The following is a 25,033-nucleotide window of genomic DNA, read 5'->3' on the forward strand; positions in this document are numbered from 1 at the left end:
TGAGCAAAAAAAACCTAAAGACGGTTTCCAAGGCTTTAGAGTTTTAAAAGAACAAAATAAGAAATGCTATTAAAAGTCTGTGATGAAATATATAAATATAATAACAACACTATATGACATTTAATAATTTAGCTGAAATATCTAAAAAAATATTACAGTAACAAAAAAAATATAACACCTAAAAAAAAGCTGTAGAAAAGGGGGGATACAGAGCGCATGCGGTGAAAACACGATTTACTTAAAAGTATTAGATCTATGATATATTTGAAAGATATTTTTTTTGATTTTGCGTCAGTTGGTATTTCACTAGTTATTTACAAGGACTTCGTGCTCTTTCACATGTAACACCTGCCCCATTTTTACCCAATGAGTTAAGTTTCGTTTCGTTCCGTCTGTACTCCTATTTTTGTAGTGACCCATCTCAACCCAGCAACGTTGTAAACATCCGGTATTTTCATATCGGAAATATTATCACTGCAAACATTGTTTGTCAGTCAAAATGTCTGCATTTTCGATCAAAAGGCAGATAACATATCGTCCTCATGAAGCTCTCGAGCGAATGCTGAACAGAACAACTCTTTCAACCCAAAGAGTTCAACATAATAATGTCATTGGTGAGTGCCCGTTTTGCATGGCACAGTCACATGAACGTGCGAAAGAATGGGTCCATTTATCATAATTACTTGTGAAAATATTAGCAGTACCCAGTATTTCTATTTATAAAGGCTTCATTAATCATATCACCAATGAATATTTGTCAAATTAAAAGGTACATAATTATTTTGATATAAATATTGACAAGTTATCGAAGTATGTAAATGAAAGAAATTGGTACCTTGATACATTTATTCAGATCAAATAAGATTGATTAAACAATCTAATTTATTATCAATAACCAGGAAAAGGGCATGTAGATGTAAGTTTCTTTATAAAGTTGTTGTTATAGCTTTAAATAGATTTAAACCCAGTGAGAGTTTCCTTCAAAAGGTTGACAGTGCACTAATCTAGTTAGATTTAAAAGCTATTTAGCTAGCAGAGTTTATCGATATATTAGTGTTAAGATAAAAGGCGGCTTATGAGGAGGTTTAAATACTTAAAGGAAATTTAATTATAAAGAACTGATTAAGTACAGTCTTTACATTGATATTTGTTCTCTCTAGATTTAAAGTACTTGTAGGAATTACTTGGTAACTTAAAAGGCTTTGCTTAAAAGATTTGTAGAAAACGTTTAAACGTGTATAAATTATTTTTCTACAGTTGAAATGTATATTATATATTTTCGGTAATGTTAAATCAGTTGAATTCATGAACTGAGTGTTAAAAATACATGTAGCTGATTTTGATTTTAAAAATGAAACGTCAATTTCGTTGTAAAAGTGCACATGTTACTAGAGAGGAAATTAAACATGAAAGTTTGGTAAAGTACCTTGCTAACAGACCCAAATCTGGCAAAAATGGTTTGTATTATTACTTGATTTATCATGAAGATTAAATTTGTACTTATGTGCATCACCAGTCTTTTCCTTTTTTTGTGAACAAATGTAATGTTATGTTTATACCTGTGTCTATTATAATCCAACTAGTAAGAAAAATAACTGTTACAATTATAGTACACATTGTACATCAACAAGTTACATTTTTCGTTAGTGAATCAATTCTAGTTTGGGGTGAAAGAGACCATGGGCAAATGTAAACTTATAACTAAAAAAATAACTCGTTGAACATAGTATGGGTTTTATTTTGGTCAAAGCACTAATAATTAATATAATTATGTTAGTTTAAACAGTATTTATTAATGAAAAATTACAAGATAAATATTACAATGCTACATAAACATGATAAAGTTCAAATATTGGATTCGGAAACAAAATTGGAAAAACTTTTAAAAATCCACTATTGTTAAATTACATTAATAAATCTGTGCTTCTTTGACAGTGGCTTTTTGGTTTATACAACTGTTGATTTATAAAATGGTGCATTTTTTTTTATTTTTTACATATTTTGTGACATTATTATTAATTTTTAAAATATATCCTGTTAAAATCAAAATGAGATGTAAGAAGTTAGTAAGTAAGTAAATTATTTATTATAGTGGCATGTGAAAATATGTACAGATTATAAATATATAATATATGATAAATATTAATACACCCCAGCCTAAAATGGACCTATATATATACAAGTCACCTCAAATAAAATTAAGTAATTATAAAACAAAATATCACGTTCTTGGAAATAACAAATTATTCATGAAATTATCTTTTTGTTGACTAAATTTTATTTTAAAATAAAAATATATAGATAATAAGCTATTTGTAAACAAAATTGTGTTGAGAATATGCCTGTACAATGTATTAAACTAGTTTTTGAATATGGGTAATATTTGAAAAAATAAGTTTTTTCATTATTGTTCATAGATATAAAGGGAGTAGTTAACAAAAGTTCACCAAAAACATGTTCTCATACATCAGAATAGAATGTAATTCCACTGATTTTTAGCTCACCTGGCCCGAAGGGCCAAGTGAGCTTTTCTCATCACTTGGCGTCCAGTGTCCTGCGTCCGTTTGTCGTTAACTTTTACAAAAATCTTCTCCTCTGAAACTACTGGGCCAAATTAAACCACACTTGGCCACAATCATCATTGGGGTATCTAGTTTAAAAAATGTGTGGCGTGACCTGCCAAACCAACCAAGATGGCTGCCATGGCTAAAAATAGAACATAGGGGTAAAATGCAGTTTTTGGCTTATAACTCAAAAACCAAAGCATTTAGAGCAAATCTGACAAGGGCTGAAATTGTTTTTCAGGTCAAGATCCAGATGCCCTGAAATTTTCAGATAAATCGGACAACCTTTTGTTGGGGTGCTGCCCCTGAATTGGTAATTTTAGGGAAATTTTGCTGTTTTTGGTTATTTTCTTGAATTTTATTATAGATAGAGCTAAACTGTAAACAGCAATTATGTCCAGCAAAGTAAGATTTACAAATAGGTCAACATGACCAAAATGGTCATTTGACCCCTTTAGGAGTTATTGCCCTTTAAAGTCAATTTTAACCATTTTTCGTAAATTTTATATATCTTTTACAAAAATCTTCTCCTCTGAAACTGCTGGGCCAAATAAATCCAAACTAAGCCACAATCATATCTGGGGTATCTAGTTTAAAAAATGTGTGGCGTGACCCGCCGAACCAACCAAGATGGCCACCATGGCTATTAATAGAACATAGGGCTGAAATGCAGATTTTGGCTTATAACTCAAAAACTAAAGCAAATCTGACAATAAGTAAAATTGTTTATCAGGTTAAGATCTATCTGCCCTGAAATTTTCAGATGAATCAAAATTGTTGGGTTGCTGTCCCTGAATTGGAAATTTTGCTGTTTTTGGTTATTATCTCGAATATTATTATAGATAGAGATAAACTGTAAACAACAATAATGTTTAGCAAAGTTAGATTTACAAATAAGTCAATATGACCAAAATGGACAATTGACCCCCTAAGGAGTTATTGCCCTTTATAGTCAATTTTAAACAATTTTCATAAAATTTGTAAATTTTTACTACCGGTAACATTTTCCACAGAAACTACTGGGCCAAGTTCATTATAGATAGTGATAATTGTAAGCAGCAAGAATGTTCAGTAAAGTAAGATGTACAAACATATCACCATCACCAATACACAATTTTGTCATGAATCCATCTGCTTCTTTTGTTAAAATTCACATAGACCAAGGTGAGCGACACAGGCTCTTTAGAGCCTCTAGTTTTAGTTTGCCTCCGATGCTTGATTTACAATCATACAATGAAAATTTTAGCATCAGACATTTTGTTATGCACATCCTTTAATTTATGAAATGAATTTTCCAAGGTTGCTATAATAATGATTGCCTATTCACATGCTCTATAGCCATGATATGGCATAAAGAAACAAGATGTCAACTTTTAAAATTCTAAAACTCTTATATTTACCTGAATGCAGTTCTACATTTGTGATCTTGAGGGAAACACAAGATTGTGTTACAACATTCATTTGTGTACATTATGTATAGGTCAAACTTAAAGTTAACAAGATAAAACTAAAGAAAAAATCCTATCTTACATATCTCAACTGATGTAAACACTATTTTTGTAGTTAGAACATGACTTATTTACATTTCTATTTTCAGACTTCAGTTTTGTTTGTTTTTAATCCTTAATAAGTGAATTACAATATGCATGTCACTGTCCCTCTAAGATTTTCAGTAAACAAAACTTGCTCTCAAATATGTGAAAGGTTAACATAGATACATGTAAGGAATAACCAATTCTAATGTCATATTCAAATCAAACAAAGACATCAAATTAACTAATCAATTTTAAATCAATCAAGTCTTTATAAAAAAAAATGTTTGCAAATGTATTAAAAGATCAATACATTATTCAGAATTGGAAACACATTTTTCCTGTGCAATGAATATTGTTATTAGTGTAATTCATGTTATTGTCTACTCTTGCCTGTGATGAAAGCCTCAGCATGCAAAATCTCAGGTAACAAACTGACGACGGCAGCAGCATAAATAATTAAGACTATGAAGCTTTCTATATTGTTTTTTTATTAGTCAAAACATATCTGTTAATTTTTTACTTATTTATGAGTAATATGATACATGTACATTTATAACCATATTTGATGTATTGGATCCTCCTCATATTTCCCAGATACTGCAAGCAATATTTTAACTATATTTGGTGTGTGGAATGATAGAAAGGTGTATATGTCTAATTAACTGGTTTCAGTTGATATTGTAAATTGAGCATTTAAAGTACTCTCTTTTGCATTTGTTCTGAATTTTTAATTTACTTGTCTTTAAAGATAATAAATAAAATTGAGAATGGAAATGGGGAATGTGTCAAAGAGACAACAACCCGACCAAAGAAAAAAACACAACAGCAGAAGGTCACCAACAGGTCTTCAATGTAGCAAGAAATTCCCGCACCCGGAGGCGTCCTTCAGCTGGCCCCTAAACAAATATATACTAGTTCAGTGATAATGAATGCCATACTAATTTCCAAATTGTACACAAGAAACTAAAGTTAAAATAATACAAGACTAACAAAGGCCAGAGGCTCCTGACTTGGGACAGGCGCAAAAATTGGGGAGGGGTTAAACATGTTTGTGAGATCTCAACCCTCCCCTATACATGTACCTCTAGCCAATGTAGAAAAGTAAACGCATAACAATTCGCACATTAAAATTCAGTTCAAGAGAAGTCCGAGTCTGATGTCATAAGATGTAACCAAAGAAAATAAACAAAATGACAATAATACATAAATAACAACAGACTACTAGCAGTTAACTGACATGCCAGCTCCAGACTTCAATTAAACTGACTGAAAGATTATGATTTCATCATATGAACATCAGGCACAATCCTTCCCGTTAGGGGTTTAGTATCATACCATCATAACATATATGAGAAGAACATAACCCATGTCATGCCAACAACTATTTTTTGAATAAATGTGTTTAGTTCTGATACAAAGACCCTATCAGTGACTCAATATTAACGCCAAAATATGCAATCTTTAATGACTTGACAACAGTATCATAACTATATCCCTTCTTAATAAGTCTATTCAAAGGTTTTGTTAGTTTCCAGTGGCGGATCCAGGAATTTTCATAAGTGGGGGCCCACTGACTGACCTTAGAGGGGTCAAGCTTCAGTGATTCCCTATATAAGCAACCAATTTTTTTCCCAAAAAAAGGGGACCGGGCCCCCCCCCCCCTAAAACTGCCTCTGAAACTGAGGTGAATACTGACACCTTTGTGCTTTATAAAGAATATTTCCATATAAAAGTGGATGTGAAATACCTGAAGTATAAGAAGTCTGCATGTTGAGCTATATTTACAAATGATGTCCTTATACGGATGATAAAATTAAATGTTTTGACTAGTTTGTGATATCGAAAACCCTGGTGTAATAATTTTTCAGTAATATATAAATTTCTCTCGTTAAAATCTAAAACATTGTTACATACACTGGCGAATCGTTCAAGTTGAGATATATAAACAAAATTTAATTGCAGCTGATGAAATAAACATAGCACTGTTTTCCCCCCAAATAAAGCACCATAGCCGCTACACATTCTATAGCACCAGGATACAGTATGGTGGTGATTTAAGGCCCTGGGGAGAACACTGACAGTTATATTTTACTGTCATCTAACTTAAAGGTTAATTCTTATAAATGAAAACTATGTACATGAATTAACATGTACCTTTTAATTTTTACCAATTATGCTGTAATTAATTTGATTATCCCACAATATCTGAATATATTGAAATTTGTTTCATCCTTCATGTTTCTGTTATCATTGTAATCATTGTCATCATTGTCATCATTGTTACCATTGTAATCATTGTCACCATTGTCATCATAATAATAATATCATAATATCATCATTGTCATCATAATATCATCATTGTCATCATTGTAATCATAATATCCTCATTGTAATCATAATATCCTCATTGTAATCATTGTCATCCTTGAAATCATTGTAATTATTGTAATCATTCTAACCAATTTGGGAAGCTTCTGTAATCATTGTAGAATATAATAGTTATCAAAGGTACCAGGATTATGATTTAATATGCCAGACTTACGTTTTGTCTACATGTTTTGTCTACATCAGACTCATCAGTGATGCTCATATCAAAACAGTTAAAAAGCCCAACAGTACAAAGTTGAAGACTAAAGGAATCTTCATGTTTCTGTAATCATTGTAGACTTGGGGAATCGTATGTTGTTGGTTAAAGATGATGATTCCAAAGAAAGACAGGAAAAACTGCTCAGCCATGTTTTAGATGAAGCAGAGGCAAGACATACTAGAGAACTTCGAGCTGCCCTAAAGAGACTTAGAGATCAGAAAGATGAAGAAAAGAAAAGAGCAGTGGAAAGAGAGAGAAATGTGAATAATCAATATTTATTAGAACTAAGCTAATATATTGCAGATCTTAAAGATAACAATTAGAGTTTACAAAATTTATGCTACGCAAACCTTGAATTGTCCTTTTTGTACATTTACTTACATTAGGAATATCATTATAATTTAATAAAACCATAGATTTGAGAAGCACCTGCTTTGTAAAATAATAATAGATAATTTTATGTGGTCAGAATTTGAGACTGTAAGAAGCCAGAATTTGTTTTCCTAGCGTTTTTACCAAGAAGATTATATAACTAACAATAGATTTGGCTTCAAATGGCTTATTTTTTTTCAAAACATTGTGGTTTGTGTTTTAACAGTCAAAGATTTTATAAATTGCCCTATCAGATTCAAAGATGAGTGTCTGTATGGGGTTAACAGAATAGAGAATAATAGACAAAAAGGAAAAAAGAAAGAACAAAAGAAAGGAAAATTTAAGAAAAAATAAAAAATAAAAATGGCTTGAAATCTAAAGAAAAAAAAAGATAAAAAATAAGCATTTCACATAAATATGAATAAACTACATTTGAACTTGTCTTTGATGGTTCGGTACTTTGGGTTTAACTTATAAAGTAATGATATCTTTTCAGTATTATGAAAAGAAAGCAGAAAGAATTGAAACACAAAGAAATGAACTTGAAGCAGAGAGATTTCGAGAACTGACCAAGAAATTAGAAAAAGAAAAACAAGCAGCTCTTGCTGAACAGTGGGAGTATTGTGAAAGACTCAAGGAGGAGGCTATAGTGGAGGCTAAAATAGAATTAACAAAACAATTACGGAAGGAATTCACAGTAGAAAAAGAGCAAGCTATAGCTGAGGCATTGAAAAAACAAAAGGTGATAGCAGTCATCTAAGTTTAATTGATATATACCATTCTCACATTTTCATGTGGAATTTTCAAGGACTACATGTTTTTCACAACTAACTTTTAATAAACAGATTGCTCAATGAGAACCAAGGTCAATTAAAGGTAACCATACCTGCATAAGGTCATTTTGGTTTAGAATATATATTCCAGATGATTCATTTTTTTTAAGCCACCCATTATTTTTTGTTGGTACTTTCTGATAAAATTTAGGGGGGGGATGATTGTCGAAGGACTTAGCTTAATATCTTGAATATTGTGAGAATTTGGTGATTATAACTTTTTGCAAATAATACAAAGGATAATCAAGTTTGACATTGACTCATGTAACTTATATACATTATTAAGATTGTCTGTTCTTTTGAAAAATACCCAAAATTCATCACAATTATTGTTGTGGGATGATAACTTTCGAACAGGTAAAGGGTTAGCATTAAATATCAATTGATATGACTGTTGTACAGGGTGAACACAATGTGGGAACATCACATTTCTAATATTGTAACGTAAGACTTTGTGACATGTCACTTGTACATGTATACTTGGGCATTATATAGATTGATTACACATTTTAAAAAATTGCAACGTTTTTTTACTTAATTCATGTATTCCCGACAATGATTGTCATTTATGAATACCTAATTAATTCGGTTTCACAATTAATGAACCGTAGAAAACCTTGATCTCATCAAATTTTATTAGTTTGCCTAAATGAAAGAAAATTGTCAAAGGCAGGTCCAATTTGATGGGGATTTTATCTTAGTATAAATTCATAAACACACATAACAAAACAATGCAAGGATTGGAAAACAAGACGTGACAAATATATTCTTCCCTATTTTTAGCTAGAGATAAATTATAAAAAACAATAAATGTTGGTAAAGTAAGATCTACAAATAAGTCAACATGACCGAAATTGTCAGTTGACCCCTTTAGGAGTTATTGCCCTTTATAGTCAAGTCTTAACGATTTTTTCGTAAATCTAAGTAATCATTTACAAAAATCTTCTCCTCTGAAACTACTGGGCCAAGTTAATTATAGATAGAGATAATTGTAAGCAGCTAGAATGTTCAGTAAATTAAGATGTACAAACACATCAACATCACCAAAACACAATTTTGTCATGAATCCATCTGCGTCCTTTGTTTAATATTCACATAGACCAAGGTGAATGACATAAGCTCTTTAGAGCCTATAGTTATTTGTTGTTAGTATTAACAATACTGTTAGATTTTTATTTAAAGTATAACTGAATAAGATGAAATGTTTCTGATAGAATAATTATGTTTTTCACAGTAAACTCTTGAGATGATCTGTTCACATCAGTAATTATTTTATTTTTAGGAAAAACTTTTGACCAAAGAAAAAGAAAATATAGAGAAAACAATAAAAGAATGTGAAGAAAAAGCTAGAAAGGAGACAGAGAGAGTCGCCAAATTACATCAAAAAGAAATAGACAGATTAAATGAGAGGTAAGGCTTAAAAGTAGACAAAGCCATAACACACCAGTGAGAAAATAAAGATTTAATGCTAAAAGCCAAGCCTATAAGGGACAGACAAAGTCTTATGACTACATCAAAAAGAAAAGACAGATTAGATGAACATTACAGTTTGAAAGGAGAGAGAAAGAGTTGCAAGGTTACATTTATATTCAATGATAGGTATGGTTAGAAAAGAGGAAGAGTGAGTGTTTTGATAAATTAAAATAACTAATGGATAGAGGCTGCAGGTAGTTCTGTATTTTATTAGCCATAATGTGACTGGTTTCTCTCTCTTAAAATGGATATTGAGCATGGTTTAAACTTTTGTATGCACTTTATAATTCGCATAAGGTCTTGTGGTGTTTGTTAAACTGAACTTTGCAGGTTAACATAACATTATTGAACAGAAATACTGCATTTATAAAAAAAGAAATGTCTTTGGTTTTCAAAAGAAAAGGATCATAACTTTATATATGTAAAAGCTTGCTCTTTTGATATTCAGAATTATTTTGACTTTCCTTTGCACAAAAGATATATTCTCAACAAAGCTGATTATTTATTTATATTTTTGATATTCTTAATCAATGAGTATTATTTTTGTTTTGCTTGTGGTGAAAGTTGTTTTGAGGCAAGACAACGTCATCTGTGTGATATTCTAATGTTTATATTGGTTTGAACTGTATAAAGCCTGTAATGCAATTTGAGTTATCTCCCATTTCACATTATAGGATTGTAGAAAAAGACAATGTCACACTGATGCATTATATTTCTCTTGATTCAATGATGTATACATTTATATAAAGCAATACATTGTAGGTATAATGCTCTAGAGCGAAAATATCAAATAGAATATTCTCACAGACATCGAGTAGAAGAAGATTTCAGAGTAAGTGTCAACAGTTACTTACCATCAATGTATGCAATAAAACTGCAATACATGTACTACATTTTGTTTTGGATATATTCAAAAGTTAAATGAACTTAAAAAAATATGTGTATTTTAGTGTCAAATTGAACAATTGAAATTCCAAATTAACCTAGAAGATAACGGTTTCCTAAAGGTACATTCATAATGTGTGTATTTTAAAATTTAGTTGGGTATTGTTTACACAATGTGTTCACTAACATATCAAAGTTTAAGACTTTTAAAGTTATAAACATTGAAGTGATTAAGATTGAAGATCCTTTTACAAAAAAAAACCCACCTAAGTTTGATAAAGGAAAGCAAATTATTGTTGTTAATTATTTAGACAAGTATTCATGAAGAAAAGGGGAAATAAATTGGTGATATGCAATGAATATATGTATAAAAGTAAACATGGCAACACCATATGGTTATATTATCGTCAATCATTGATAATACTGAGGTACTATGTATAAAATGAATGAGACAATTGCCAAAAATAACTGATACTTATTAAGGTTTTGCTGTGTGACTAAAGATAATAAAAAATTTGAGACCGGTCTAGTTATCTCCTCTCACCCCCACTGCCCAGTTAAAACTACCATAGTATGTAGGATGGTACTACAGTGAAACCTGAGTAAACCGAACCCTGATAAAACCGAATTTTAGTTTAAACCGAACAATTTTCAAAGTCCCACAAAATTTCCCTATCATTTAACGTTAATCTAACCTGAAAAAAATGAAAACCCTGTCAACACCGAATTCCGAACGCTTTTTAAGGCTCGTTAGTAAATTTGTATCTAAAAATAACCTGTCAAAATCGATCAATACCAATCAAAACAATAAAATATTATTAATGATTTGCATGATTTAATTAAACAAACACAGGATGGCAGAGTATCCCCGAGGGTATTTGAGGTTTAATGAACTTATGAGTTGTTATTACAAACTAATTAGCATGTCTGTGTCCATGTTATAAAGTGATTTTTTTGTAAAGAAACGTTAAACTGGTCAACTACCCCCATTGCCGATAATGACAAGAACGGAACTTTCCTTCAGATCAATTAAATCCATCTTACTCAAATAATCAAAGCCACAAAATCTAGCTGCCATTCTATAGCTAAGCTGTTTAATTAAATAATATTTATAAAGCCTTTCACTGGATTAAGAAATCGTGGAAAACAACAAGGTCAATGGATCCCCTTTAGAGTCCCTATATATTTGATTCGAATGCTCCCGAAGACTTCCGTTAGCTATTAAGCAACGATAATGTCCAAGAATAAACTGGACCCCTGCTGTTGTTTCACTGTTATTGTGAACCGAAGTATCAATCAACGGGTGACCAGTTTAGTCCGACAACTTGTGTTTACAATGAAGTTCCCGATTCAACTACAGAATCGTCATTTGACAGTGACTGTGAATCTGAATTGGCCAGTGAATTAAAGGATGACAAAATAATTATAAAAAGCAAAATCGCTCCAGGTCGGACATCTCCCAACGACGAGCGTGATTGACGGAGTGGCGTTTGGTTTACAAACAAAAATGAAGCAAAACGTCTTCAACTTCTTTTATTTTTACATTTACATCTAAATCAACACAAAAATAAACTGTCGTCTGTTGTGTCACCTATTATCCCTTGTCAGTAAATGCAAAAATTATTTGGGAGAAATTATTGTTTGGTGTCGACTTCCGTTTACCTCTACAATCCGAACCCCTGTGGAAACCTACAAAACGCAAAGTCCCGTGGGTGTTCGGTTTGGACAGGTTTCACTGTATATGACTTTCCCTGAGATTTACACCAGCAGGTAATGGCTGGCATATGTCAAGTAATTTTTATTTGATTAAAAACAAGCTTTATATGTAAAACACTGTATTTAATAAGTTTCCTTTTCCTTTCAGTGCTTACAAGATGATTACAAAAGATTTTTGGATCACACAGATGGCAAGTTCCATTCAGATTATTTAATGAGATTACGATACACTGGATTAAGATTAGCTAACAAAAGAATAAGTGATGTCACTTATGAAGATGTTTACCAATTAAAATAATTATGACATTAATTGATATTTTTATAAAAGTTGATATTGCTAGCATTATGAGCCAGACAGTTTTATTCCTCATACTTGTATACATGAGATATTTTTCTATATGAGCAGCATATTTAAGATTATAATAGGTTTTGGTGCACATGTTATGAAATCAATGTGTACTATATTGGTAAATCACTTTTAAGAGTAAATGTGAGTACATTAGGCCAGTCAATGATTGAAACAGAATTGGCAGTCACAGAATGCATCTCTGAGTATGTGATGGATTCAGTTGAATTTAGGCTAAAATTCACAAGAAGGAGGTATAAATAACAAGGTTGGCTTCAATATATATATTTGTATATTAACTTTAAAGCATTTTTTGTTACTTTAAACCATGTTGAGAGTATATATGTTAACTCCTAACTAATATTACCTGAAGTATTTGATGATAAATCATTCCATTTCTTATATAGTTTTTTTTCCCATAGGGTGATGGTATATTGTATTTATTTTAATTGGTTGCTGAGAATCTTTCAATGGTGAATAGTTATTTTTGCGTTTACCTGGTACAACTTACATTATTAAAGTTATGTCAGAATATTTGTCCTGTTATCCTCTCAATTTCGTTTAAACGCAAGAACAGACATTTGTTCTTTATCTTCAATGTTTGTCAAGCTGTATACATATTTTGTCTTTAAAGCATAAAACGCTTTGCATTCAATTTTTCATACACAATTTAGTCTTCTGAACTTGGTATTATTTTTTTTTTATTTTAAGACAAATGATTTTGGCTTGACATCTTCACTATTTTCATTCATTCTAAGTAACATTAAAAACTGCTGTCATATTAAGAGCTTTCTTAATTCAACAAAGTTATGTTGGAATAATGACATCATACAAATCTTAGCTGTTATCTTAATTAGTTGGCAGGAAAATTTCTTTGTAAGATATACACCCTTACAGAAAAATAAGGCTTCTTGCAAATATTTGCGGCAATGTTGCTGCAAATAGTTGCGGCAATATTGCTGCAAATATTCATTTTTCGTATGCAAATTAGTTTTCTTGCAAACAGTTGCTGCAACATTGCCGCAACAAATTGCGGCAATATTGCGGCAAATGTTTGCGGGAAAATCAGTAGCTGTGATTGTTGCAGCAATATTGCGGCAAGTTCATTAGCTGCAATGTTGCAGCAATATTGCAGGAAAATTAATTTCTTGCAATATTGCGGCAACATTGCAGCGAATCTTTCAACAATTCAGGTGTAAAATTTGGAATTAAAAACTAATCATTTAATAATTTATGATTTAATAATAAAAAAAAAAATGTCTCTGTCCTCTATAGGTTGAAAATGGTCTCTGTCCTCTATAGGTTGTCGTGTTACATCTGTGTAGCTTTCAGTTCTGTTTCTCTGTAAGTCTCACTGTCCTTAAAGTTGAATTTTCTGATTTCAAAAATACTGCAAAATAAAAGTTGAAGAATTTTAATTAGTAGACATAAAAAAAATAACTAAAATTATAAAGATACACAGATATAAGTTACTACTATATGGTTTAATTTTGGATGTAACGTGTCTTCTGATTGGCTGACGTTATTTTGTTATCAGCCCATATACATAATTTAGTCTTGTGACCGTGATGTCATCAACGTTTTTCCATAGCTTTTTACGGTTTAAAATGGAATTTAGTATTAAATTATAAGAAATGACTGTAACATTTTTTCTGTCTATTCAAAATAACATAACAAATTTGGTTCTCACTGTTAAATGACTTGCTATGAATGAATTTGTTTCACTTAAAGGGTCAATGTCTAAAAGTGATTAAGTCCTTCTAGAAATTGCATATAACTATAGAATACATTTAACCTCATGCCAGTACTAGGTTGTTATTGGTTTTTTTTAATATTTGTTTTTCATTGAACTATAACATAATTGGTCTTGTCTATTCTTTAAAATTTTAATTTTTGTGATAAGTTGTGTATATATGAAAGCTATACATTGTTGCCATTTGTTGACAAACCTCTTATTGGCACAGTTAAATCACAGATCTCTAATTTAATACCAAACTGCTTTTATTAGAAGATTTCTTGTTTCAATATAAGTAATGTTATTTCTAAAACATACAGTAATTAAAAGATGTAAAAAAATATCTCCTGTCTTACACAATTTTGATAATATTCATGTGCATAAATCTATTGTCTAATACTTTTGCCAACTCTATTAAATTAAGAAGACTCTTTATTTATCACTATTTGAACTGTTAAAGAGCATGCACTTATTCAAAATGGTGGACATTCAACTCCATTTTACTTACCAAAAGATGTTGTCCAAATTGTGTGTAAACACCAATCTTCCTGAATCCAAGAGTCATGTCAACTGAAGGATAATCATCTGCATTACCCAGTGTCAATAGAATCAATTGGATCATTTGGATCTAACATGTCTAAATCTATTGTAAAATTCATATTACTTTGTTCCCGATAGAAGACAACTTTGTTTGTTGTATGCATGTTCATGTCCAGTTCAAATTTTGAATATATGTTGATCAAGGTTGCTTAGGGTATTGTTTCAATGTGATCCCTTTGAAATTTGCCCATAATTATAAATATCCATTGCCTAAATCTTGAATATTTGTTATTTATTATAAAAAATAAATAATTATAAATACATTTTTTTTATCTTTGGTTTTATAAGTTATAATGGAAATATATACAAACAAGAAATGCTCTGCCCTTAATTTGGCCTCAAACTCTGTGTACATTAATTTATGGTACTTCCTGTCTTTACCACTCCACAGATAAAGAAAACCAGATGTGCATGGCACATTACATTTCTATCACCAGCTCATATTACTAATTGAGATGAGAAAGATAATTTGTGTATAAATAATTTTAAAATAATGATACTAGAAATTAAACTGCAGGTGAGGCTAAATTCATTTGATGGAAAATATTAGAATTAAAAATATTGTTTATAGAAAAATGTCACAAAAAAGTGACAAAAAGGCATAATAATACATATAGAACAAAAAGTATTATGACTCAATTATTTAGATTAAATTTGTTGAAATGAATACCAAAGTATTCTTTCCTTACAAAATATCTAAAATTGTGATAAACGTGCAGTTTAGGAATTCTTTATAAGCATTTATAATAATTGTTATTTGAAGATTATTTCAAATAAATTATTCAAATATCCAGATTTATCTGAGTAAAATAAAGTATGACCATAACAAATTTAGATAATTTGAAGTAATTCCACAACCGAATGTTCAAAGAAACCATACGTTGTGTATTATTTGAACCTTAAATCTTTAAAAATGTAATATTTTAAAATGCTTCAAATATTGGTGCATTACTACATGTCTGACATTATTAAAGAAACTTTTCTTGCAAAGTTGTTGCAAATAGTCATTCCTTAAATAATAAAAGAAAAGGTTCCTGCAACTTTCTGGCAAACAAATTCTTTCTTGCAACATTGCAGCAAACTTGCTGCAATTTTCTTGCAAACAAATTTTGTTGCAGTAACATTGCGGGAATATTGCAGGTAGCTGCAACAACCTGCAACTTTCTTGCAAACACTTCTTGCAAACAAATTTGTTTGCTGCAATATTGCCGCTATATTGTTGCAATATTGCAGCAAACTTTTCATTTCTGTAAGGGCATTGCTTCAAATTCATGATTTGAATATAGTTAACAAAGTTACCAGGATTTTAATTTAGTATGCCAGACAAGCGTTTCGTCTACATAAGACTCATCAGTGACGCTCATATCAAAATATTTATAAAGCCAAACAAATAGAAAGTTGAAAAGCATTGAGGAATGTAAGAGTTTTCAATTTTGATTATTTTCCCTAATAAAATTCAAAGGACCAAATTCATCACAATTAATTGAACCATGTCTCTTTTAGAAAACCTAAAGACCATCACACTGGCTTGCGAAATGTTGGGATTATGAATAAGATTATCAGTACCATGTTTTATTTCAATATTTGCATTGTCAACAGATCAAGACGTAAATAATTGCTTAAGTTTTTGAAATTCTTTGAATTGTTCTCTCAACTGCAGTTTCTTTTGTTCTTTTGACATAACCCAATTTTGCCTGTTTTAGACTAATTTGGTTTTTATTTAAGTATTAATGGTTGTTTGGAACTTTTTTTGCTTTAAAACAAATATACTTGTGGTGCATTTTTGTTTGTTACTTATTTTTTTTAATTTTTTTATACTATCTTTAATGATTTTAGAAGTTAGTTGTATATGTTCTAGAAAAGTATTTAATATGTACTGAAGATTTTGCAATTTGTGTACATACTAGCAAAACTGCAATCAAAATTATTTGTTTACACATTATTATAAGTAAGTATGATGATATTGTTACAATGATAAATGTAGAGACAGATTTTGTATGTTACTCCTTAAAAAAATATCTGTATGCAATGTCCAATTTAAACTCATAATCATATAAATGTGGTCATTACAAGAACTTCTGTGTTAAATGTTATATAGTTGTTTGAATAAGTTTGAACATATGGTATTCACATTGAAACTAGTCATTCATATTTCATGATTGAAAAACTAATTCAGGGGAGTTGATAACAAATCTAATTTGTGGTTTTATGACTTGCATGGTCAGGGTTATTTTTTTTTAGTTTTATTCTGGGAAATGTAATAACAATGTACTGAACTGTGATATTAACCTGTCTATACTTTGGCTTGCTAAATGTTGTTATTCAGTCTGAATGTTAATTAAGAATTGAATGTTTCTTTTTGTAATTTTATTGGGGTGTTAAAGGGTTTATAAAAGCACATTTTGTGTGAATGTGTGCAAGTTCAATGCTTTTACACTCCTATTGGAGGAATTTGCAGTAAAATCTTACTAATTGTTTAAAGATTCACATCTTTTGAGAAACAATATTTTATTCTAGGAATTCAACCTGATTCCTGGTGTCAGATATGCAAAAACAAAATAGAAAATTGGAAAAATGATTGTGGTAAAAAATTGATAAAGTTAAGAATAGAAAATAAACGAGAAACATCTTTTTGTGCTAAAAAGTTAATAATTTTTTTTATTTACTTGTAATATGCTATTCTTAAAAGATTCCTGGTATAAAATTTGTGTTAAAAACATAGCTATATATTATTTATAAAATCACAAATTTTGATAAACATCTTTTTATGTTGATTTAAAAAAGAATTGATGTATAGCTATAACATGCTGTTCCTTATCAATACCCGTTGTAAAATTTAAACAACAGACTGTAATTATTCTAAGTCATCCATAATACATAGAAAAGGTGTTTAGTTTTCATTTTAAACTACACAAACATGATTTATCATGAATAAATTCTTGGTATCAGGAAAAATATAGTAAATTTTCTTTGTTTTTTGTGCATCAGGATTACATATTTGTTTATGTACCTCCTATATAAATGTACAAGAGGGACCCTTCCAGACATTTCTGTTTGATTGTTGTATCATTGATACTTTGTTTTGCTTATTGTGAGATTGTTTGTTTTGAAAGAGTTTTTGTTTGTCTTTTACTTTGTATTCTTATTTTTGCCAAATGAAGTACCATAGATATAGGAAGATATGGTGTGAGTGCCAATATACCATAGCATATTTGAATGAATAATGGTTATGGTGTAATAATCTTTCAGTTTTTAGCAGTTGACTTTTCTATATTATATTGTAAAATATGTACAATGAAAACATTTTTATGGATTTTATGAATTTTTTTTTCTTTAATATCACACGATTCAAGTTGAATCAATTTAAGAATATGGATTGCCTCAATGTCTAAACATCTTTAAACTTTCTACTGACAAATAAAAGAGCTATGACTGTTTACAAACAGTTCAGTTTGATAGATAATGAAGTATTAATTATCAATTACAAAAGTGACCATTTGTATGTGATATATTTATGTTATGATATTGTATTGGTGCTTTAAGTTGAATTATTTACAATAAACAGCTTAAATATTTACATTTATCTGTGATATTATGAAATAAAACTAAAAATGAACTGACTGCATTATGATTTTCTCTTTATGAAAGTTATATCTTATGTTTTTAAAGGCAGTGCTTTAAGGCCTGACTTTTAAGTCATGAGGTTCATCTTTTCATACGCAATCCATGCTGGGGGTCTTTTGGCCAGAAATAGATCCGGAAATGTTCGAATTTCTCCTCTTCTTTTTATGGTATGATATGGTTTTTGTTTCTTTCATTTACATTGGGGACTAAAGAAACGATCAGTGTGTATTGTTCGTTTTATAGAACTTGTTATAAGTGTGTATTTTGCATTATAAGCAGTCAACCTGACTACAAACTATCAATAGTTGTATATTCCGTGTGGAAAGAGGTCGGGTCAATTTCAAGTGTTATCTGACATCTAAAGATTCTTTAATTAGTTCAGACGTTGATATAACAATGAAAAGTCGACTGAACATGATTAATATTGCATCTTCTATAATTCAAAGCGGAATTCGGTTTATGAACGAGAAACCGTAAAGCGTTTTCAATTTCGGTATTAGTTATGTATGTTATCTACGTATTATCCTGGTTCCCGGTACTACGTTCCGGGTATTAGCTATTTGATATATTTGATGTGTAACATTACAATCGGGTACCAGCCAATCTACGTGTGTATGTGTACATGATTTACCGCCAAAATGACCGACTTAAAAAATAGTCCATAAACGTTCCGTATAATGATATGCAAATTCATAATTAATCGTAACTTTTTTTTATCTTTGTATAATTAATATAACAAAATGGATTCCACAAAATTGAAAATAGCATTATTTTACGAGGATTTCTCATATTTTTTTCACTTCCGGCGCAGTAATACGTATGTTTTGAAGAAGCTCGAAGAATTTGACAAAGTGAATTGAGAAGGAAACGGATATATATACGTTCTTGCTATCAGGTAAAACAATTTAAATGTACAGAACAAACACATTTACTTCACACAAATAGTACAGGCTTAAGCTTTTTATTGTCTAGCTTATACACGACTGTAGTCAAGTGTTTAAACGACGGCGGTGACCTACAAGGTACGGGTCATACTGGGTCAAGTCTAAATATGTAAACACATATCCACGTGCTATTAGGAAGAACGCATCGTAATGCAATATCTACAATTTTTCCTCCTTTATACAGATATATTTCTCCTTTTTACATCGTTTAACCAGATTTATTTCTCTTTCAAATACACTTAAACACGGGTTGTATGTACGTATCTTTTCTAGTGTTTTCTTGTTGTTATTAAAGTTCATTTGTTGATGTTTAGAAATTTTTGAACGACTGAACACAGGAGTGAATGAATGCAACAATTATATATACTGAAGACTTGGGCTGTACAATGATAGTGTACGTATATCATACTGATAATCATTCTAGCAGTAATTATGTTAATTTAGGATGTAATGTCTAATGACAGGAATTCATGAGCTATGCCTCAGGCTTTCTGAAAAAATATCAATGACAATGTAAACAGGAACAAAACATTGACATGAATGATGCTCTCTTCTATGTTATATAGTTATGTAGGTATATGTGTTGCACAAGTTTCAATTAAACTTAAGTTATAAAACTTTTTTTCAGGGCACAAACCCACTTTAAAGAGACTTGTCTACTGCCATACCCATCCTATTTTCATGCACCATTTGCAAGCAAGAGACTGAATGGTTTGCAAAATTAAAAATCAGGACGGTGTCCAATTAAAACAAAAGAACTAAACTGGATGAATATTTTAGGAGATATCTAGACATGCTAGAGGAAAGTTTTGATTTGTGAAATTGGTTTTCCTGAAAAGTCATTCATCCTAGCCTGCAGAAAGGAACTATAACTGTCCACCACCAACTGACGAGCTAATGTTGAGCTTCACATATGGAATTACTCAAATACCATCAATGTCTATGTTTTCAGCACAAATTTCACAATTTATGACACAGCTGTGCTTTTTTTTATACCGTTAAAGAGTTGTATACCAAATTTTATTTTTTTATCAATAAATATATATTATATTAATTGTGTCATCTAAGAACAAAGTCTTGTATTTTGCCAAAAGATGCATACCAGTGAATGAAAGTGGTGCAGTTCATTTTGCTTTGGTATATAGAATTGAATTACAATTGTTCATGTTATTGGAATGCATATAAAAATAAGGAGATGTGGTACAATGTATATGATATTTAGTGAGTTTATCAAGCAAAAGTGAATAAGAAATAGGTATAAGCAGTTACAGGTACTACTGTACAATCTCAAACAAGGAGAAAAACGCATACCGTAAAGAGAATTTCATATTTACAAGTAAGTTTTGTTTTTGCGTTGAATAATTTTCTTCTATTGTTTTAATTGCAAATATGGGAAGTGGTTAAAATGCTAATGAGACAGCTGTTATAGCCACAGAGCATTAATTGAAATCTTCTTTTTCATTCATACCGGTAGATTTTGCCTGGAGTAAGAAACATATCTGCCAACTTTTCAAAATGCACATGGGGGTTTTACGTGAAAGATGGTTCATATAGTCATACAAAACCTTCAAGGGGGCCTTCAAATGGAAGCAGGACAAGTCGCCCCACTGGCTAATTTATATATAATCAGCCCACTTTTTAAAAAAACACCACAAACTGATTTATCAAATCACCCCACATGTGAAATTGGTTAAATCATGTTTAATATTACTCCTGCCAACTCGCCCCACATGTGAAATTGGTTAAATCATTTTAAATCAGGGTTCTCACTAAGGATTTTTGAAAGCGAGTCCAGGGACTCGTCATTTTTGGCCATGGTGAGTCATGGTAACTGTGTTCAGTTTATACAAAATATTTCAATATTGATGTATTTGTGGACTCACCAGTTTTGAAAATGGTGAGTCCAGACAGATTTTGTTGAGTCCAGGATTCATGGACTCGCCTTAGCGAGAACCCTGTTTAATATTACTCCTGCCAACTCGCCCTACTTATAAAAAAACGGTAATTTTTAGATTAATATATATATATATATAATTAAAAATAAAAACTCGCACCACTTTAATGAAAACTAATCTACACAGAATACAAACAAACCGAAAATTAATTTAATTACTATTATTGATATATACTGAAGAATAAATGTAAGTTTTGAAGCTTAGTTATTTGCATAACAATTGATAAGAAACCTGTTAATTGTATCATAATGCAATATAAGGAATTGAACTTATATTCAATGGGATAACATCTTTTTCCATACGTGGGGCGAGTTGGCATTACTAAATTCATCCTGGTTAATAATATATTTATCTAGATTTCACCGATTTCCATTAGGTGGGACCAGTTGGCAAGAGTTATATTAACAGAATTTAACTTATATACAATGGGATAACATCTTTTTACATAAGTGGGGCGAGTTGGCATTACTAAATTCTTCCTGGTTAATAATATATTTATCTAGATATTATCGTTTTCTATTAGGTGGGGCGAGTTGGCAGGAGTAATATTAACGGGATTTAACACAGTTCACAAGTGGGGCGATTTGGTAATCCAGGTTGGGGCAGTTTTTTTTTTAAAGTGGGGCGAGTTAGTGAAAAAGTGGGGCTATTTGCTAATGGGGCGATTGTCATGGATTCCCTTCAAATATATTCTAATGTCTTAAATTCTACAAACCACCTCTGTTCTATGGAAGATAATGATATAACTGGACTAGAAATACACACAACCTGTAATTAACTGCCTTTACAGCGCTTTCGCGCTTTGATTTTAATAACCTTAACCATCTAACAGAAACCAAATGATGTAAATGTAAGTAAATATTGGTCACTGTAAGCCTTCAACAATGAGCTAGATCCATACATCATAGCAAGCATTAAATCCATATTGTATTATAATAGTTAGGCGTTAGAGTCCCTAACATAACAACATGTATTACAATTTAAATGAGGAAACCAATGGCCGGATTTTCTGTACAAAACAACAAACGAAAAGCCAATATTATATACAGTGACATGATTTGACCATGACAAGTATCAGGTTTCTTGTATTGCATTGGTATAAAACTAGTTTTGATTATTAACTTCTCCTGTATACCTCATGACAGTTTTTTTTTACATATGATCTTTTAAAATCGCAGGGTTAATTTTTTTATATTTATAGTAGTTTTCAAGCAAAATAGAAAAAAACTTGCATTTAACCCTTTTATTCATTTTTGTTAAGCCTTTCGATTGTAGTCGAAAAAATGAGACATAGCGATCCTACATTTCGTCGACGACGGTATTGTGGGCAGCGTCCACAAATATTCACTCTGTGGTAAAAGTTTAAGAAATTTTAATAACTTTCTCAAACTATCCTGGATTTAAACAAAATGTGGACAGAAGCTTGTTTAGGTATCATAAGATAGTATCCAGAAGTAAATTTTGTAAAAATGAAATTCCAATTTTTCAGTATTTTACTTATAAATTGACTTAGTTTTGTTGACAGGAAACATTACATTCGTTATCCTGGATTTTTACCAAACTTGGACAACAGCTTCTGACTATCAAAAGATAGTATTGAGAGGAATATTTTTATTGATTTTTTCCTAATTTTTGTCGAGTGTGTGATTAACAGCAAACGTAGGCTAGAGACTGGGTTCCGTGGAACCCTTACAAATGTTTAGTCATATCGGCCACGGTTGTTGGAAGCAAGGTCACCAGACACATTTTTTTTTCAAACTAAATATTCCAATTATGAGTGTTGCTGTTGAATCGTGGAACATTTGAACAATTGTGTACAGATTTATCAAATCTCTTCACATGTGACCTTGAAACCTTCGAAACCTTTTCATAGTTGTGACTTCTAGTTTCAGGTAGATAAACTAATTTAAACTATGAAAACGAGACCAAAGTCAGTCAGATGCACCCTGTCACATAGACCAGATCCCATTTCAGTCATGCTATCTAATATATTTAATTTTAAACTTGATTAAGTTTAAAGTTGAAATATAAATATTATAATTTCGTGTTATCTATAGTCTCTGAAAATTGTTGTTTGCTGTAAATGATTATAAAAAAATGTATTTACAATACTCCGATAATTTACATTTATCAAATATTGCATACTGACTGTTATGTTGAGGACGACAAAGAAGGTAATAAGGTTATCGTCTTTAAACAAAGATAATCTATTTTTATTAATTATCATTACATAAAATATTCAAGATATGAAATAAGCAGCCTTTTACTTTTTTTGTAGATTACATTTTTTTAGCAAATGTAAAGCGTCAGTATTTTGTGAAAATTGTTTGATCGACCGTGTTATGTACTTTTTACAAGGAATAATGCGTTTTTATAAATATTTATAGCTTATAAAAGCCAAAAGAGATATTTTGTTTTGTTTTGTATTGATTTAATGTTCATCCTTGACTCCTTTTTAAAGCAGAAAGAACAGATGCTAGGCATTTGAAGAATCAAAATAATACATAGAAAGGCAAAAGTAGTATACCGGTGTTCAAAAGTCATAAATCGATTTAGAGAAAACAAATCCGGATTACAAACTTAAATCGAGGGAAGCACATCAAATATAAGAGGAAAACAAAGAAACAAGAGAGAAACACTGAAGTGCAACAAAAACAAAAGACAAAATAAATAGAAACGAACTATATTTGATAACAACTTCCATAATGTCGACTTGATACAGGATATTTTAAAGAAAAACTGGTGGGTTGTAACTGGTTTAAACCAAACTTCCCTATTTATTACAATGTTAAAATGAAACACTACGTGATAGAAATACAGCACACACATATATCAAGAGTAGTAGGTGGTGCATATTAGTCCATTGCTAAGAATTATTTTGATGACTCGACTATTTAATTTTAAGTTGGTTTTTTTTTGCTACTGGAAATGACTGTTTTATATCCTTACCATGTTTGTTCCAATGTCTGCCTGTTGAACTGGAATTTAGTACCCGAACATTGGTATCCTACCTGCACATCAGAAATAAATACATTTCTGCTCCATTAATGCACATTGATTTATAAATTCATTTTTTTTTAAATTGTAGGACCTCATTTTCACGGTTCATTGCTCAGTGTTAAGTTTTTGTAATTTGGTCTGTTTATCTTAAACTATATAAGCAATAGGTTAACTATACTTGCTGTATGGAAGGATTGTACACTGCGCCTGTCTGCCCTACATGGTTATCATGACCTTGACCTCATTTTCATGGTTCATTGGTCCATGTTTAGTTTTCTTGGTTAAGTTTCTTTCTTAGAAATTATAAGCAATAGGTCAACTATATTTAGTGTATTGAATGATTGTAAGGTATACATGCATTTCTAATTAGTTCATATGACTTTGACTTTATTTTCTTGGATCATGTAAAGTTTACATATGTATGTGATACTAGTATTTGTAATAAAGACAAAGTATTTAGGACTATCAACACTATATCAATGGTTAGTAAAGAAGGCGAGACATCTCAGCGTATGTACTCTTGTCCTAGCAAACATTGATTGTATTAAAAGATTATTTAAAAGAGTTTTTGTTAGGTTTTCTTCTTCTTGTATTCTTGTTTTTTTGCAAAATAAAATACCATAGTACGTGAATATTCAAATAAAAATGGTTATAGTGTATAAGCAATAGGTCAACTATATTAAGTACATTGAATGATTGTAAGGTGTGTATGTATTTATCATTAGTTTAAAGGACTTTGACTTCATTTTCTTGGATCATGTAAAGTTTACATATGTATGTAATACTAGTAGTTGTACAATGTAATAATGCTAAAGTATGTTTGACTATCAGCATAATATCAATGGTTAGTTAAGAAGAAAAGAC

The 25,033-nt window shown here is 30.6% G+C and overlaps 1 protein-coding gene and 1 long non-coding RNA gene across 3 annotated transcripts; both read left to right on the top strand.

The window, feature by feature from the left end:
* The first annotated feature begins 423 nt into the window (after positions 1–423).
* On the top strand, positions 424–13,193 carry LOC134712538 (uncharacterized). 2 transcript variants are annotated; one of them, XM_063574185.1, is made up of 6 exons: positions 424–614; positions 6,765–6,946; positions 7,555–7,800; positions 9,174–9,301; positions 10,127–10,196; positions 12,114–13,193. In XM_063574185.1, exons 1-6 carry the CDS (start codon positions 500–502, stop codon positions 12,261–12,263), a joined length of 891 nt encoding a protein of 296 aa, XP_063430255.1. In that variant the 5' UTR covers positions 424–499; the 3' UTR covers positions 12,264–13,193. The 2 variants fall into 2 exon arrangements, with proteins under 2 accessions (XP_063430255.1, XP_063430256.1); XM_063574186.1 differs by lacking the exon at positions 424–614 and adding an exon at positions 696–1,457.
* Positions 13,194–18,301: 5,108 nt separating this feature from the next.
* LOC134712539 (uncharacterized) lies at positions 18,302–20,268 on the top strand. Its single transcript, XR_010106291.1, has 2 exons — positions 18,302–19,165; positions 19,843–20,268. It is a non-coding gene; the product is annotated as an uncharacterized LOC134712539 (long non-coding RNA).
* Positions 20,269–25,033: the final 4,765 nt, after the last annotated feature.

The sequence above is a fragment of the Mytilus trossulus genome, chromosome 3 (assembly GCF_036588685.1).
Source record: "Mytilus trossulus isolate FHL-02 chromosome 3, PNRI_Mtr1.1.1.hap1, whole genome shotgun sequence".
In the NCBI taxonomy this organism is placed as follows: domain Eukaryota; kingdom Metazoa; phylum Mollusca; class Bivalvia; order Mytilida; family Mytilidae; genus Mytilus; species Mytilus trossulus.